This window comes from Podarcis filfolensis (genome assembly GCF_964270895.1).
Source record: "Podarcis filfolensis genome assembly, chromosome: 5".
In the NCBI taxonomy this organism is placed as follows: domain Eukaryota; kingdom Metazoa; phylum Chordata; class Lepidosauria; order Squamata; family Lacertidae; genus Podarcis; species Podarcis filfolensis.
The window spans coordinates 63,139,117-63,155,394 of record NC_139608.1 but is presented as its reverse complement, the minus strand read 5'-3'; the positions used below and the strand labels follow the sequence as shown (position 1 = coordinate 63,155,394).

The window sequence follows — 16,278 nt, the reverse complement described above, 5'->3', positions numbered from 1 at the left end:
TTTGCCTATTCTTCTCCATCCTAGGATGGCAAGGCATCCAGCCAGGTGAGGGGGGGGGAGCCCATCCATTTGTCTCTATGGCAACAGAGATCATTCTTTAAGTTGCCAGGGACAGTGACCTTGACAAAAGAACTGGTCTGGCCAGTTTAGCTACCTTTTCTAGTAGATTTAAAGCCTCATGATACAGGAGCACAGGCTTGGAGGGACCCAGGGTATCATCCAGACTCACCCACAAACCTATAATATTCTTTTTCAAAACTATAGGAAGGCTGAACCCTTTTCCTGCTTTGGAACACCTGTACCCAGGTTCATTTTAAGTCACCGAGTCTTGTTAGAATACATAAAACAGGAAGGGGAAGTTTCAGCACCCTGTTGCCTATTGCCACTTCTCCACTTGAAATCAGCCTGCTACTTTCCCATATAAGGTACCCCTTATATGGGGTAAAGGTACCCCTGCCCGTACGGGCCAGTCGTGTCCGACTCTAGGCTTGTGCGCTCATCTCACTTGAGAGGCCAGGAGCCAGCGCTGTCCAGAGACACTTCTGGGTCACGTGGCCAGCGTGACAAAGCCGCTTCTGGCGAACCGGCACAGCACACGGAAACGCCGTTTACCTTCCCGCTATAAAGCGGTACCTATTTATCTACTTGCACTTAGGGGTGCTTTCGAACTGCTAGGTGGGCAGGAGCTGGGACCGAAAGACGGGAGCTCACCCCGCCGCGGGGATTCGAACCGCCGACCATACGATTGGCAAGTCCTAGGCACTGAGGTTTTACCCACAGCGCCACCCGCTTCCCTGTACTTTCCCATATAGCGGCAGCTGAAAATATAGGCAGATGTATTGTTTGGTCTTCAAATGTCAGTGTTTTATTTAAAACATTTCTTACCTGCCCTTCATTGCAAATGCCATTCCATTTAACTGCAAAGTAAAGCAAATTGAGACACATTATACAAGTACTAAAAATAGAGTAGTTAAAACCAGCCAACTAAAATAAACATCAGTACTAACAATGAAGTCCACTAAGAGCCTGGGCATATAACCAGGTTTTCAGCTGCTGTTGAAAGGTTAAAAGAGTGGGTGCCAATTGCATCTCACAAGGAAAGTGTTCTATGTATAAAAGTTCTGTTACACCTGTGAGCATACCTTTATAACAGCTGGCATGCTGCCCTACAACAACACTGCTATAACAAAAATGCTAAGTAGAGTAGCGTTTGTGTTGTCACTGAAAGTTTGTCAAATGAAGCTAACCTAAGGCTTCCAAATTCTAAATGTCTTCTACCACTTAGCTGTAGTACTTTCTCATCCTATGAATGATCAAGCAGGTTTGTCTGTTTTTCATTGGGTTTCATTTTGGAACCCAGCAAAGACTGAAATGTGTATTCAAATTCACAGTTTTTTGTCTTCTTTCCTTTAGGGACTGATGAAGAAATTCATACGGTGTTCCACGCGAGTTACTGTAGGGACCATCAAGAAGTTTCTAAGTTTAAAATTAAAGCTTCCAAGTTCTTATGAGGTATGATAGACAACAAGCCAAATATTTTACACTCCTTCCTGTGATTAAGTTAAATGGACATATCATGTCAGGCTTCAGATGTACAAATATTGTTTGGCTTTAATGTCAAACATGCACTGTAATATCAATAAGCCAACCCTTTCCAAATTTACTGAGATGTCGGTCACACTGAGTTCAGTGTACTCCAGTGTAAGTGTGCATGGGATTGCAGTTTTAGTGTCATAATCGAGGGTAAAGCCTATCTTTTACTGAGGATTATTATTCACTGAGAAATCAGCGTTAATGTGACCCCAGTGAAAAATGCTACTAACTGCATAAACATTTCCTCAGTGAAAGTGTTACTTCATCTGAAATGGTATTTGTTCCTAACTCTGAGATATAGATGGGTGTTATTACCATGAAACAGGAAGTTTTGTCTCACTCAGACAATGAGACATTAATAATCCAGCCTTCAGCTCTAACTGGTGAAAGCAGCTGTAAGAGTAAGGCAGGTTCTATAACCATAAATGCCAACAAATTGAACATTGGCATTTTTGGCCATAAATAGTGATTTGAAGAGGGAACATAGCACTATGGATACAGCACATGACTGCATTCATTAAGTTCCAAGTTCAGATTCTGCCATCTCCAGTTTGTTTTTCTAAGATCACGTGGAAGGCCTTGGCCTAAAACTGTGGAGAACTGTTGCATATTTAAGCTGCCCATGGTGGACCAGATGGACAAATACTGTAGCTTGGTATAAGGCAGTTTCCTGTACTTGTATGCTAAATAATTCTTTACCTTCCTTTATGATCAGACTGGCTGCCCCTCCCTCCCCCCCCCAAGCAGCATATGCAAATTTATTTGTACATTCTCCACCTTACTTTTTAAAAAATCACAATCATGTAGCTTTCCTATGATCGCTAAAAGCTCTTTACTAATCTGATAATAGGGTGTGCAAGTCAAAGTGCAAGTAGATAAATAGGTACCGCTCAGGCGGGAAGGTAAACAGTGTTTCCGTGTGCTGCTCTGGTTCGCTAGAAGCTGCTTAGTCATGCTGGCCACATGACCCAGAAGCTGTACGCCAGCTCCCTCGGCCAATAAAGCAAGATGAGCGCCACAACCCCAGAGTCGGTCACGACTGGACCTAATGGTTAGGGGTCCCTTTACCTTTTAATCTGATAATGGAATCAAATGGACTCCCAAGTAAATCATGGTTTAAAAACACTACAGTTTGATGTGCCGCAATCCAAGCTGCTTTTCTAGTTTGTCTCATTGTAGGTGGCATGTATAGATGCTGGGTCTTCTGTCTGGAGTGAAAGTGAAAATACACGTGAACTTGTAAAAAAAGATCTTTCTGGATCAGGGCCATTTCGTTTGTATTTTGTTCAGTTAAACAATGATCAATATCATTATGTTGCACTAGGATAATGTGTTCTCGTTTATACTCCCTATCATTTCCTCTTATATACTAATCAGTTTTAGGAAACATTGCAAGAATTTAAAGGAAATTGGTGTTTTTATGTTTGTGTTTTTTACTCTTAAGGTTATTTTGTGATTTACAGTACTTCCCTTTTCCTTTTCTTTCTAAGCTGGATGTACTATGCAATGGGGAGATCATGGGGAAGGATCACACTATGGAATTCATCTATATGACAAGATGGAGACTACGAGGCGAAAATGTAAATAAAATTAGAAATAACTTAACTCTAATAATTTCTTTTGTGTATATATAGCTTATTTGCTATCTTAAGTTTCTAAATTTATATTTAAAAGCCTCAGCAGGACTTATTAATAACTATTTTTAAATGCATTGCTGGTTTCCAATAGTCCATGATTTCCCAGATTTTATGATACAGTGGCATGATAACTGATGGTTATTCCAAACCAGCACCACCTTGGCTGCTTTGGCACAGAGTGTAAACAAAGAAACCAGCTGGCAGAAGCCACTTCTTGCTGGGAACTAAGATAAAAATTAAGTCATAGAGTCCAGGGAGAAGGGGGCCTTGCAGCCTAGGAATGTATTTGTCAGTGAAAAGTACAGAAAACAAAGCTTCTTGGTGCCAAGTGGTTACAAAAAACAAAAGAGAAATAGATCTGAGGAAATTGGGAAGGTGCTTGAACATTTATCATAAAGAGATCTAGTAGCTGCCTCAGGAGTAGCAGCTTCCTCACAAAGTACCATTTCAAAAAGATGAGCACTTTGACATGGGTACCATTAGTATCATCTATTATATTATTCTGAGCAATGACTCAGACAGGCTGAGAAATGATTAAATGCAAGAATATTTAAGGACTTTCAGATTTGGAAAGGAATTGACTTGCATTGCTAAAAGTGATGACTTCAGAAAGATAATTTAATTTTCTTAATCCCTGGTTATGTTTTGCAATCATTTACGTAGATAGAAATCGTCCTTTAGACTAGTAGCACTTTTAAAACATGGCTTATACTAGTTTAATGCTTAGTATGAGCAGATAGGGGCTTGCACAATACATCTTTCTCTTTCTCTTCTCTCTCTCTCTCTCTCTCTCTCTCTCTCTCTCTCTCTCTCTCTCTTCCCTCTTCCCTTTCCCTTTCCCTTTCCCTTTCCCTTTCCCTTTCCCTTTTCCTTTTCCTTTTCCTTTTCCTTTTCCTTGCAGTGCCCCTACAGAACACTGGAGCTGTAAATAGCTGCATAAGTGGAAGGGAGGGATGCACAGTATCAGATTAGAAAAACTTGCACCATGGAGATGGTTTTTTGGGGGGAGCAGAGGAAGGGAAAGGTCCATTGCATGAGCTTGTCATGCACTCACACAGTGTTGTATACAACCCTATTCATCTACTGAATATAAAATAATGGGGGGGGATTATATATTTTCCATTCTAAGTGAATGCTAGTCACAACTAAGAAACAATTTGCATATCTTATAGCCTTAGGTAGCCTTTTTTTTAAATTCCAGTTTGTGCCTTAAGCCCTCCAAGTTAGGTGGAAAGCACTTTCACTCATTCAAGGAGAAAGTTCCTAATTCCCTCTCGTTGCATCTGCACCCTTTGCTGCACAAATCCTGAAAAGAGTTGAGGATCCTTCAAGAACACTCCCAACTCTCTGTAGGCAATTCTGAAAGAGTGGGGAAGCTGTAGACCAGGAGGCAGGGAGAGGGAACAATGGAGGACACTTTTGTGTATGCAGAAGCACTTTTTATTCCCCTTGTACAATGGGGTTTTCAGATCAGTCCCTAGTAATTTTCACCTTGCTCCCTTTCTAGTTGTTTTGATTATAAAATGAATATGCCTGCTAATAAAATTGGTCCAGTACAAGTTATACGTTTTGCTGTTAATCTCTGATAGCAATGCAATACCTGTCTTAATTGTAAAATAATTAAATTCTCAAATGTGAAACAGAATTATAAATGAGATGACTGATAATCCATGTCCAGTTGTGGATGCCTCTTATCTGATCAGAAACTCGTCTCCTTCGCAGTTTCGGTGTCAGAACTGCTCATCTTCGCAAGTCTGCTCACAGGATGGCTCTTTTTATCAGGTAAGAGGCACTCCCGACTGTACACATTATAGTCATTAAGATGACATTAACACAACCATTGTTAATGGAGCCCAATGGGTGGCGGGTGTCCTTTTAATTCCATATAAGAAAGTCTCCCAAGACCAAAATTAGCCTTGCAGGTCATAAGCCTCAGGTGCTTTCAGAAGGTCATGCAGATTAAATTTTTTTAATGCATGTAATAATATTTATTCATTAATTTGTTTGTGAAATTTATATCCTACTTTTCTGTTCGCATACCCAAGGCACATATCAAAGATAGAAATAGTATAAAAACAGTGACACTAAGGCTATAGTCCTAAATCCTGATTAGCACTGCTATAGGACCTTAGAATCCAGTGGGCATTCCCACCCATTGGCCTCTTCCTATGGGGGTGCAGGGAGCTCCCCCACCACAGAAGCCCCTGCTGCAGCTATGGATCTGCTGGATCCTAAGCCAGTCCAGCTCCTGAAGAGAGACCCAGTCTGTTGTGCCAACCTGCAGCTGGTGCAGCCCAACAAAAGGGAAAGAAGTGAATGTCACTGCCCCTAACTCCTGCCCTGGCCATTGTAAGTTAAAGAACATTGAGGTGGCTCTGCCATTCTGTTTACCCCACTGACCCCTGGCCAGAGTTAGGATTCCTTTGCTCATAGATATATAAATGTAAGTATCCTAAGAAAACTTCAGAGATATGTTATAACAATTGAGGGCTGGCTTCTCCCTGTACTGCTGGCACTTGATGTTGACTGGCTACCACATAGATGGGAGTTAGAAGGTAGTATTTAGCCCCTCTATCTGCTGTGGTTGTTGATGCTTCCAGTACCAGCAGCCTTGGTGACTCCCTCTGATGCTGTTTAATTGTTTGTGTATGATTTAAACACTTTTAATTGTTAGGATACGTGGAAACTAGGAGTGAATGGTTCATAGCCGTGTTTCATTAAGATAACTGGGAAAAGAACAAACACCTGTATATATATATAGAGAGAGAGTGTGTGTGAGAGAGATATATATATAGAGAGAGAGAGAGAGTAGTGAGATGATAATCAAACTTCTGATAAAATAATCCAATTCCTTAGCTTTTTGCAAAATAATAAGCCAAAACGATAGGCCAAAATGTCACAAGGTGATTTGCCCTCCTATAGCCCTGCTTGCTCAAGTTATGTTACATGTAACTAAAGCTGCATTCTCATGCAGCAATGGGATGATCCCTGAAATGCCTGAAAACAGGGTCGGCACGTCCCGTTTGCCGCCAGAGGCAAAAGGGAAAGTGCTGCTACTGCACTGCCCGCCCCACCCCCTCTGCTGCTAGAAGAGAAGTAGTGTTGGCACCAGCACTGATTTCTGTTGAGATTTCCCTGAAGTCTTGCAAGATCTCACCAGAAATCTTGAGGGCGCTGCCTCAGGGATTTTTACCACCCAAGGTGGCTGCTTCACCCTGCCCTACAGGTGAGCCGGGCCGCCTTTCACCACCCAAGGTGGTGTTTGATAGTTTAATTTATGTTAATAGTTTATTTAGCTGCTTAGGACTTCATGGGATTTCAGCCTAAGATTTCAAAGCAATTTAGGAATAGCATTAGAATAATTGACAAATTTTATTTTTGTGCAGTAAAATTACTTGTGCCGTAAAGGAAGGAGAGTTTTATCCAGGGTGGCATACATGACGGTCCTCCCACCCATTTTGCCTTCACTTGTGTTAAGCTGAACTATAGTGAGTGGCACAAGGGCCCTCAGAGTATTTAGCTTCCTCCTGCTTTCTGGAACATGTGATGAAGCCCAGTAAGGCTCCCAGCAGCAGATTTGCCAGGTTCACTGCTTCAAAGCAGGCCTGAATAAACAGACTGGAGATGACATTTGCATAGGGGCTGCTTTGAAAGGCTATACAGAGGGAAATAATGGGTTCAGATTGGTCCAGAAATTAGGCAATGTATTGTCTGATTTGGGGAGAAATACTTCAGCTCATCTCCAAGGCAGTCTGACATGACATGGGAAGAGCTAGCCCAACTCTTGTTGTTTTAATATACAGAGCCCCTCCTTTTTGTTTCGCTTCTTTAATGTGTGTAAGTTGATGAGTAAACTATTTTGATACGTTTTAAATAGTTCTACTGCATATGTGCTTACGTCTACATGCTGTCATTGTTTGTTCTGTTTTCATTCTGGTTCTAGTCTTACCCCATGGTACTCCAGTATCGACCCAGAATTGACTTCGGTTAGACCAAAGGGCCAGATCCCACTGAGATTAAACCTGCACTATATTTACCCATCGACAGATTGCACAATGAATGGACGTGCCTGGATTTGGGGGGGTGGGAAAACAAGATCAGAATTCCAGCATGCAGATACGGACTTTTTCTTCAGCTGATCAACTATCTTCCCCCCCCCCGTTAGCATAATCCAAGTGCCATTCTCCTACTGAAACATTCATAAGATGTTTGTGACATCAGAGTTTGCGAGTCATAGCCAAATAGTTAAATGTATAGTCTGAATCTCTGGAATACTTGCTTTGCCTGTTAGAAACCTTCCTTGGTCCATAACATTGATTACATTGGCAGAGATGGCCATCGGCTCTTTCACATGTGGTGTTGCTGTTCGTTTGTTTTTTTCCACATTAACTATCTTACTGAAAAATGTTGTTTGAAAGTACTGTATAAAAAGGTTAAATATGCCTTTACATTTTTTTTTTTTGTATATAATACATGTTTTAGAAATGTGGTTGTTGTGCCACTAACGTTTTCTCATTCAGTTCCCCATAGGTCCAGGTAGCTAACTCGTTAGTATACAGCAGTCCCTTTGCAGAATTTGAAATTTTAGATTTTGTGTCAGAGAAGTTAAATGCGACAGTTTGTATTGAATTGAAATGGTATAATGTCTCATATCCTTTCAGCAGTGTATATAACTTAACCTAGAGTTTTAAATTGCAGAAATAGCAAATCTGTAAACATGCAGCAGGTAAGGTTATTTTGTCTTTTTAAAAGTCTATTACATAATATTTTTTTAAATAAAAGAAGAAACAGGAAGTGTCATAAACTGTAATATAAAAAGTGTTAGGTATTTTTTTGAAACTGTTGCCATTGCAGGCTTCCTTTTTCAGATTTCCTTGAAGGCAACAATGTGGGAAAGAGGTAGTTTTGAAATTTGTGGTCTTAAGTGTGCTAGATTAGGTCCACTGCACCTAAATATACGTCTGTATTATTTTAGTATATTCAGTAGCACATTGACATGTTGTAAAATGTTAATGGCATTTCAACCACATTTTTGGGTTATCTGGAATCTAAAAGCTATAGTAGAACTGGTTGTAACACCTGAAACAGAAGCAGATTTAACATGATTGACAAAGCTACCTGACCAAAACCCACTGACTGTTCGAGGGAGGGGGGAAGTTTCCCCTGACAAGCGGTAGTGTTACAAAAATACTAATGGCTGCCTTAGGTATCGCATGTGCATTCTTCCTCTTTTAAAAATGTTGTGTTTTGTTTATGGATATCATTACAAAGCTAGTAACATATTGTTATTTTGTTTCCTGTCTTCCATTACTTTTGCACAGTTAAAAGCCAAAACAATACAGCTGAATGATCTGTACAAGTTTTAATAAACAGAGTTATTTGTAGAGTGAACGGCACACTACAAGTAACTACATTCACTTTCGGATGCTATGATGTAATTAATTCACTTCAGGAAAATATGGCAGTACAAATACCACAGCCCTAGCATGTAAAAGTAGGAAGTAGATGGTGAAATAACTGTAGGCTGTCATTTCTGTGCCCCACAACATGATCAGGAATGTCAGGCACAACACAGCAGATGGAAGGAAAAAGGAGTGGCTGGACTAAAGCCCATGCTGGCTTCCTCTAACTTATACTTGATGACAGTGTCAATAACTATCACCTGTTAAATGCTCTGGGCATGGTGCAGGAGTACCACTTGCATACACTCCTATTTTGGGTGCAGAGAGCTTGCACCTGCCTAACGTTCTCCCCCTTTCAACAGTTTGGCCTGCCACTCATGCCATATCAAAAACTGATCTTCTAATTCACTTCAGTTTCCAAAGCAGTTGTTTCACTGTATGTGAGGCTGCTGCTTGAGAAGGACGAGTCCACAGCTTCTTTAAGCTCTTGGAACTAGTTATCTGGATCTTAGCCAGATTTTTTTTACACACACAGGTAACATCTAGCAGTGGCTCTAATTACATTATATAAGCCTACTTCTGTGTATAGGTTAGTATCTTAGGATGTGGCAAATTCCCCCTTTGCACTGTGTTTCACTAGAATGATTTTGGACATTACCTGGAAGGGCAAGGGGAGGAGAAAGTTAATGAGTTGATTTGTGTATCTGTTTGCATAGTCCTGGATGACACCCGAAGCAGTAGCTCCTGCATCTTCCTTTGGGTGCAGATCCAGAATGTGTATACTTTGCCATGGAGAGGATATGGGAGTCACCACTTTTCCCCAAAGTGTTCCCCATATGTAACCTAAAAGCTTGTGAAGAGATGCATAGACCATAGTCTTCAGCTTTTTTACGTAGCATCCAAAGATGCCCTGAAAAATCTGTCAGTGCAGATCCGTTGTATGCATAGTGGCTTTACTTAAGTTACTGAAATTGTTGCCATTTAAGATTTGAAGGACCTCCAGTAGCAACAAATATTGATTTATTTTCTTCATCAGTGCTCTGCCAACTTGAGCATTGTTAAAAATTCCCACATTCCCACAAACAAAAACTTTCTTATTTTCACAAAAGGAGTATGTGCAACTTATTTCTGAACTATTTTTTGGTTTCCTGTGGAAAATGAGCTGTTAAATCCTTCCTTTGATTCATGGAGGGAAATGTAATGTTTCAAAACATTCCAACTGACTTAAAATACATTCTCAAAGTAATCTATTTATTTCAATAGTATGCTTCCTTTAAACGTGTTTTGTCCAAATCCTCAGAAATCTAACAATTATAAACCTTGTGTAATTATGTTGTACACTGGCAGAAAATTTGCTATTCTCCGTAGAGAAAGGGCCATATAAAAACTAGAATTTGGGGTCTGGCTACAAAGATTTTCTACATCAATTTCAGCAGCATCTCGGATGTTTAGGGCTGGGAACCAACATCTAGTTCATCTTATTTTTTATATTTTGTTTTTTAATAGCGTAACCTTGATTAATGGGAGCAAATATTTTCCACTTGAAAAAAAAAGCATGGAAATCCAAGACAGACTTGTGAGCTGTGAAACGCTAAGAGCCTTAAAATGTTTCTTGCACATGTAACCTCTTTGTGGCTTATACCATTGCATTTCTGGTTCAGCTGTATAGTGCCTCTACAGAGTTGGTTGGGTAATTGTAGGAAGGACCACCAAGTGCAGTCGTCTTCTACAGATCTTTCTAACTTCTTAGTTCACTGATGATTCTACCTATTTGTTCATCTGATCACTCCTAAAAATATATAAACGGTGTACCAAGAACAAATTAAATATGAAATATTAATAGAGCATGATCACAGGCTTCCTGTGTCAGAGGAACATTGCATAAATGAAGATAGCGCACACAGCGACGTCCATAGCCATACTGACTGGGGGTAAAAAAAATAAAATCAAACCTGACAATGGCTTCACTGTTTGCTCACGTCCTATAAGCCTAGTATGTGCTGAGGATTCTCATTCCAATTCTTGTTTTCTATTGGGAGAGTTCATACCTCAGCAATAAAGCACATGATTTACATGCAGAAGGTCTCAAATGACATCTTCAGTTAAAATTAGGATAGAAAAGATTGCTTCCTGGAGAGCAGCTGAGAGAAAAGCGTGGACAATACTGGGCTTGATGGGCAAATAGTCTGGCCAGCTTCCTCTGTTCTGTGAAAGAGAATTGCTCCATGGACATTGAAGCTGTTTCCCATGTGCAGGCTGGCATTTTCCTTTCACAGAAGAAATGGAAAGCTTTTAATCTCGCCCTGGGCATTTGAAACTACTGTTCTGCATGCCCAGTAACACTGCTGTGCCCGCAAGTAAGCAGTAAATAGTATACAAGCTTAGGGCATATAGGGATCCCTATAGGATAAGACATGAGGTTACATATGTAGATTGATTTGCAGGATTGAAGCAATGCTACGGGTTTAGATTTATCTCTTGCACAGAAATAAAGGTTCTGCCTGGTTTCTCTTCCCTTGAACGGAATTTCAACTAGTTAGTAATGTGTATTCTTTGAAGGTTTCATGCCAAATGATTTACTTTCTTCTTCTTCGCTGGCATCCAATCTCAAATGCCTATATAATGCAATACTGTTAAATTAGAATAAACTATGTAGTGTTAACACACAGTTTTCCTAAATTAAAATCCCCAGTTTTCCCAGATTAAAATGCTTATTTAAGTTGTTTACACAAAACTGCTTTAAAGATTGCATGGGAAGGGTCCTCTTCTACAGTTTAGGATAGACGCGTGTGCTGGTTCTGGACAATTGAAATAAAAAGTATACATTTTCATGGCTGTTCTTGACTCTTGCCGAGGTTAAGTGTTAGGCTGAATGTGCTAAGTGACACTCTGCTTTTCTTGTAGCATCTTTTATGCAGAGCAGTGTGTGATAAGAAGAGAAGGGCATTTCTGCTTTATACGTATTTCCCAAGGTCAATGATTGATAAGCAAGCAGGATTAGTAATTTAAGAGAGAGAGAGAGACCAGGAAATATTCCCAGAATGCTTAGTTATCTTTGTAAAAGATGACACAAAACCACAGGGAGCTTATTTCCCCTATGAATGGAATTTATCTCCTAGAACTGCATTTGTTTTGTTTTGTTTTATTGGCAAGGGGTTCACATTTAATGATGATATTAGATGCTGGAGAGTGCCTGAAGGTCTCTGTTGCTTTAAAATTGGTCCTGAGAAATGCTCACTTATTAAAAGGTACAAAGCCTTTTGCTTCAGTGCTGGTGGCTCTGCTATACCTGGCCTATGAACCAAAAACTCTGTGCCCTGTCGATCTTGTAAATCTGCAAAGCACAAAATACTGATCAAACTAATTTCATTCAGCCTTTTAAAAATAGCTTTGAGGTTTAGTTACATAATCCTTAGCCAGAAAGAATAGGCCTGGAGTATGTGACAAGGTATCAACATCCATTTTACAGATCTTTGTAGTATTTTTGTTTGTTTGTTTTAGCAAAGAACATTGCTTTCAATCATGTCTGTCCTGTGGGTTAGCAAATAAGGCAACACTGTGTTATGCATTATACACAACATAGTCCATTTTGATACATCCTTTCAAAGTAGTTTTAACTTTAAAAAAAAACTTGTCCAGAAAATTTTATTTGCTTTCTAGACTAGAAAATAAAAATGCATAGATTAGCCTACCACATTACAGTCAGCCATTGAAAAGAGAAACTGTGTGGCATTAAAAAATAATAACCCAGGTAACTTCTTGAGGGCTGTATTCCTGTACACACTTACTTGGGTGTGAGCGCCCCCAGAACTTTGTAGGACTGACTTCTGGGTCAGCCTGCATAGAATGGACTGTAAGTGTCCTTGCATAAGATGTGAGCTGCTTCCACCTGGCAGTTTATTGTGGATATAGTGCTGCTCATGTATGCAAGTTCTGTGCAGTGTCCACACAACATCCTTATCAAAATGTCATCCCATGATATTTTCCCTTTTAATCTGGATTTACTGTTTTCGCAGAAAATCTGATAAGTAAAGAAAAACCCCGCAGAAACAGTAAGTCTGTATTAAATTGGGGGGGCAGGGAAGGATATGGGATGGCATTTTGTTGAAGATCTGTAGACACAGCAACAGATTTGCATCAATGAGCAGCACCAAGTCTAAAATAAACTGCCTTGAGAATCACAACAAGTGGTAGGGACCAGAGAAGAGAGAGATTAGCTGTTATTCTTCCAAACTTATTTGTATGTAGTTGGTGGTTGAATCGGTACGGCTCTTGAAGTATGTAGAGAACTAATTGCATAATATCCCATTGTTAATTTTCTTTTCAGGTATGAACTATTTTAAGCCTTTTCTTTTTCTGTGTCAAAAGTGGTAACATAATAAACCTTTTTGTGGTTGTAAAGTTTAGCTTATGAATCATTCAAATTGAAGTGAAAAAAAAATCCAGGTCATTATTAATGACAGTCTATCCTACTTAGGAATAAATGTATTTTTGTAAAGGAAATGCACTTGTAAATATTTACTCTGTTATCTGTTATCTGATATCTATGTTTTGTTTTGGAAGGGGGGAAATGCTGCCTCTTAGGGGATCGCCTAAATATTTTTAGGTTTGTGCTCAAATGGATTTCTTTTGCATTTGTGGCATGTTCATTCTGTACATAGCTGAATAGTTACAACTGGGCTAAGCACGTTTTATATCTGGACTTAGCTAAGTATGTCCTGAGTATGCCACAGAGTCTTTCCTTAAATCTACCTGAAAGCAGAATGTGCATTGGTGCTGTGTTTCCATCATCGATATTAGCTTCCTTCTGCCTTACAGCATTCCTACCTTTGTCATCATGTTATAACAAAGTTCTGGATTAACTGTGACAGTCACACTCCAGATTGATGTATCACTGGCTGCTTACTTTGTTTGCAGCTTATAATAGGATTGTGAGCTTTGGGTATCAAAAGTGGTGAGCCAGGAGACAGAGGGCCTCTCCAGATGATCTCTTTATTGAGCATTCATCCCGCAGCAGTTAGTTTATATCTGGTCTTCACTGAACATTCGTAGTGATTTGTCTGCATTCGTCCTACTTTGCTTGTTAGTCATCTACCTGTTAGTCATCTGCTCATCTCAGACTTTTCAATGTACTTCCTGGTCTCTTTCCTAACCACAAAAAGTCCATTTTGTTTTAAAAGTGGGCTTGCTATACTAGGGGAACAGAGCACCTCAGTCTGCTTCCATTGCTCACACCTGGTATGCACTTCAATCTTCCCCACATATCCCTGACAGTCTGGAGGCACCCAGAGCAAGAGCAAGTAAGGCCAAGACCAAAACAAACAAACAAAACTCCTTGTGAGTTAGGACGGATCTTGGACTCAGGGCAAGATGGTAGAGAGAGAAGCTGGTTGGTTATGATGAGTGGAGGCTGGCAAACTCTGAAGTCAGCTGGCTATTTAGCCCCCAATCCTGATTATTTTAACAGAAGACCATTTTACCTCTTGGCCCAATAAAAGGCTGGCTGCTTGGCAACCAGGTTATAAAACCCATTCTCATATCCAGTCAGTAGTTCAGTGAACTGGGGTGGGGGCGGGGACAAAGAAATTATCCAAATATATATCTTTCCAGTGCAGGTGGGTTGTATACCTGCATATTTTGAAAAGCTGTTCCCTAGGAAACTGCTGTTGGAACACAGAAAAGGTTTCAGCTGCAATTCTTGAATGACTAATACAAGGGGGGTTGCTGTCTGAAAAGAATTGAGAAGCGGAAGGTGCTTAAGCTATAAGACTAGAGTTAGCCATTGGAAATTGTGCAGTAGCTGGAATTTAGTCCTTTTTTAATCTATCTTTTTGGGCCAATTACTGGGAAATAAATTACGTGCGCTATAGAATGAAGGTGGACGTCAGCAACCCTGGAACTCAGGCTTGTGGTCAGATTCTGATAACTGTAATTCTGAGATGTTGCCTGACCTGAATCCCTTTAGAATAGCAGAACTCCATGACGTTGCATATAATCTCTTTGATGGAAATACTGTATAGTATATCTGAACACATGTGGCTGACCCAAAGTTTCCACTTTCACTCCTGAATGCTTTAACTCCAGTTGTTAATCTTTATTGTTTTGTCTGCTTTCCCTGAGAATTCTTAGTTCTCAACCACTATGCCAGAGAATTTGTTAATGTCTTTTAATGTTATGACATTATGACCTCCAGTTACTTTTCCTAAGCTGGATTGCAGCCTGCAAAACACATGCCTGCCTGAGAAACAGTGGCTGACATTAATTCTATCTAAGGCAAGGTGTAGATGTTGCATTCTATTATGATCAATATTTTTGGTGGCTGCTTGTCGTTTTGAAGTTTTGATTTGTATCAGAAGGCAATACCAGTAAAAGACACAGCAGCATGTGCACATTATATAAACTTAGCTGAAGAAATGTGTTATTAGTCAGCTGGGGGCGGGGGGGGGAGCAGGGAATGTACAAATAGTACTAGCCCACACAAATTTGCACTAGTCCACTTATCCACAACTTCCTATGTTAGTAGATGGATTATGGAAGAATGAATGAACCAAAACTCCTCAAATTTAGCAAATGTTCCTTTTCTAGCATGCCTGGAGGTGATTCATACTTGCCATGGGCAATCAGATTAGTAGCCATTTATAACCCTGTCATTAATTATATTACATGTTACGTACTCATTTTAATAATGGAGATAATGCTTCAAAGGCTGCGTTTAATGCTAATATTGATGTTCACAGCACCATTGTAAGCTGCTGAAGGAAACCACATCTTGTACGGTCCATATGCTGCAATATGCTTCTGGCCCAGTTGGCTAAAATCCTATAAATAAATATCAAGTTGGGCAAGTTGTATAACTCCTTTGCTTGTTAGCCCTGAATTGCTCCTTTCTGAAAGCAATAAATATATTCATGTTGTAACATCTGTTGTGCAGCCTACAGTAAGAGGCATCTTGTTGCACTTTTGTTTTCTATCTAATTTATTTTGTGCTATAAAAAGAATTCTTTGGTTCATCTGAAAAACTGTCTCATTTGTAAAAGGCTTTGAATGAAAGTGTTCTCTGGCTTCAACTCACATCACACTAGCAACCATAATGACTTCACACTGACCATAAAAAAAAAATCAAAATAAAGTTCCATTGAGTGGGATCTTGGATCATTGTGGCACTAAATCCACACCACCAGCATTATGCCATGTAATTTCAATTCAAATAATATTTGCCCATTTACCATATATTCATGCCTCCTCCTAGAATTAGGCTAGGATCCAAAGCATCTTCGGATGCCTGAGTGGTTTCATTATTTTTTTATTTTTATTATTTATATCATAGCTTTCAAAATACAAATCTTGTAGCTTACAAGAAACATTAAACTACCGGTACATTTTTTAATGAAAAGCACAACAAAATGCCATAAATATCCTTCCCGCATGCCAGATGATGATAGAATGCTCTTTTGGGAGAGACAGAATAAGATCTAGCTAGGAAACACTCTGATGTCTGCTTTTTTTGTGTATATTCCACCCTCTCCTGGAATCCTTTGCACAGGGCACTGAATGTCCTTGATGGGGGGGTGGTCTGGTGGGAGGGAAAGCCTCCTGGGTCAGACCACTGGCCCCTCTAGTCCAGCATCCTGTTCTCACAGTGGCCA

General features: G+C 39.9%; 1 protein-coding gene across 15 annotated transcripts in view; it reads left to right on the top strand.

Moving 5' to 3' along the window:
• PCGF5 (polycomb group ring finger 5) overlaps positions 1 to 15,549 on the top strand; it is a 42,097-nt gene extending 26,548 nt beyond the window's left edge. For 4 of the 15 annotated variants that reach the window (XR_014548150.1, XR_014548151.1, XR_014548155.1 and 1 more), the window contains exons 7-11: positions 1,414 to 1,512; positions 3,084 to 3,173; positions 4,953 to 5,012; positions 7,174 to 11,112; positions 11,812 to 15,549. Coding sequence is in view for 6 of the 15 variants with exons in the window: in XM_083614247.1 (XP_083470373.1) it covers positions 1,414 to 1,512; positions 3,084 to 3,173; positions 4,953 to 5,012; positions 7,174 to 7,221 (297 nt within the window). In the remaining 9 variants the exon portion in view is untranslated. Of the gene's footprint in view, positions 1 to 1,413; positions 1,513 to 3,083; positions 3,174 to 4,873; positions 5,013 to 7,173 lie in introns of all 15 variants that reach the window. The other 11 variants (XM_083614247.1, XM_083614245.1, XM_083614248.1 and 8 more) reach the window with 5 other exon arrangements.
• The last annotated feature ends 729 nt before the right edge of the window (positions 15,550 to 16,278 follow it).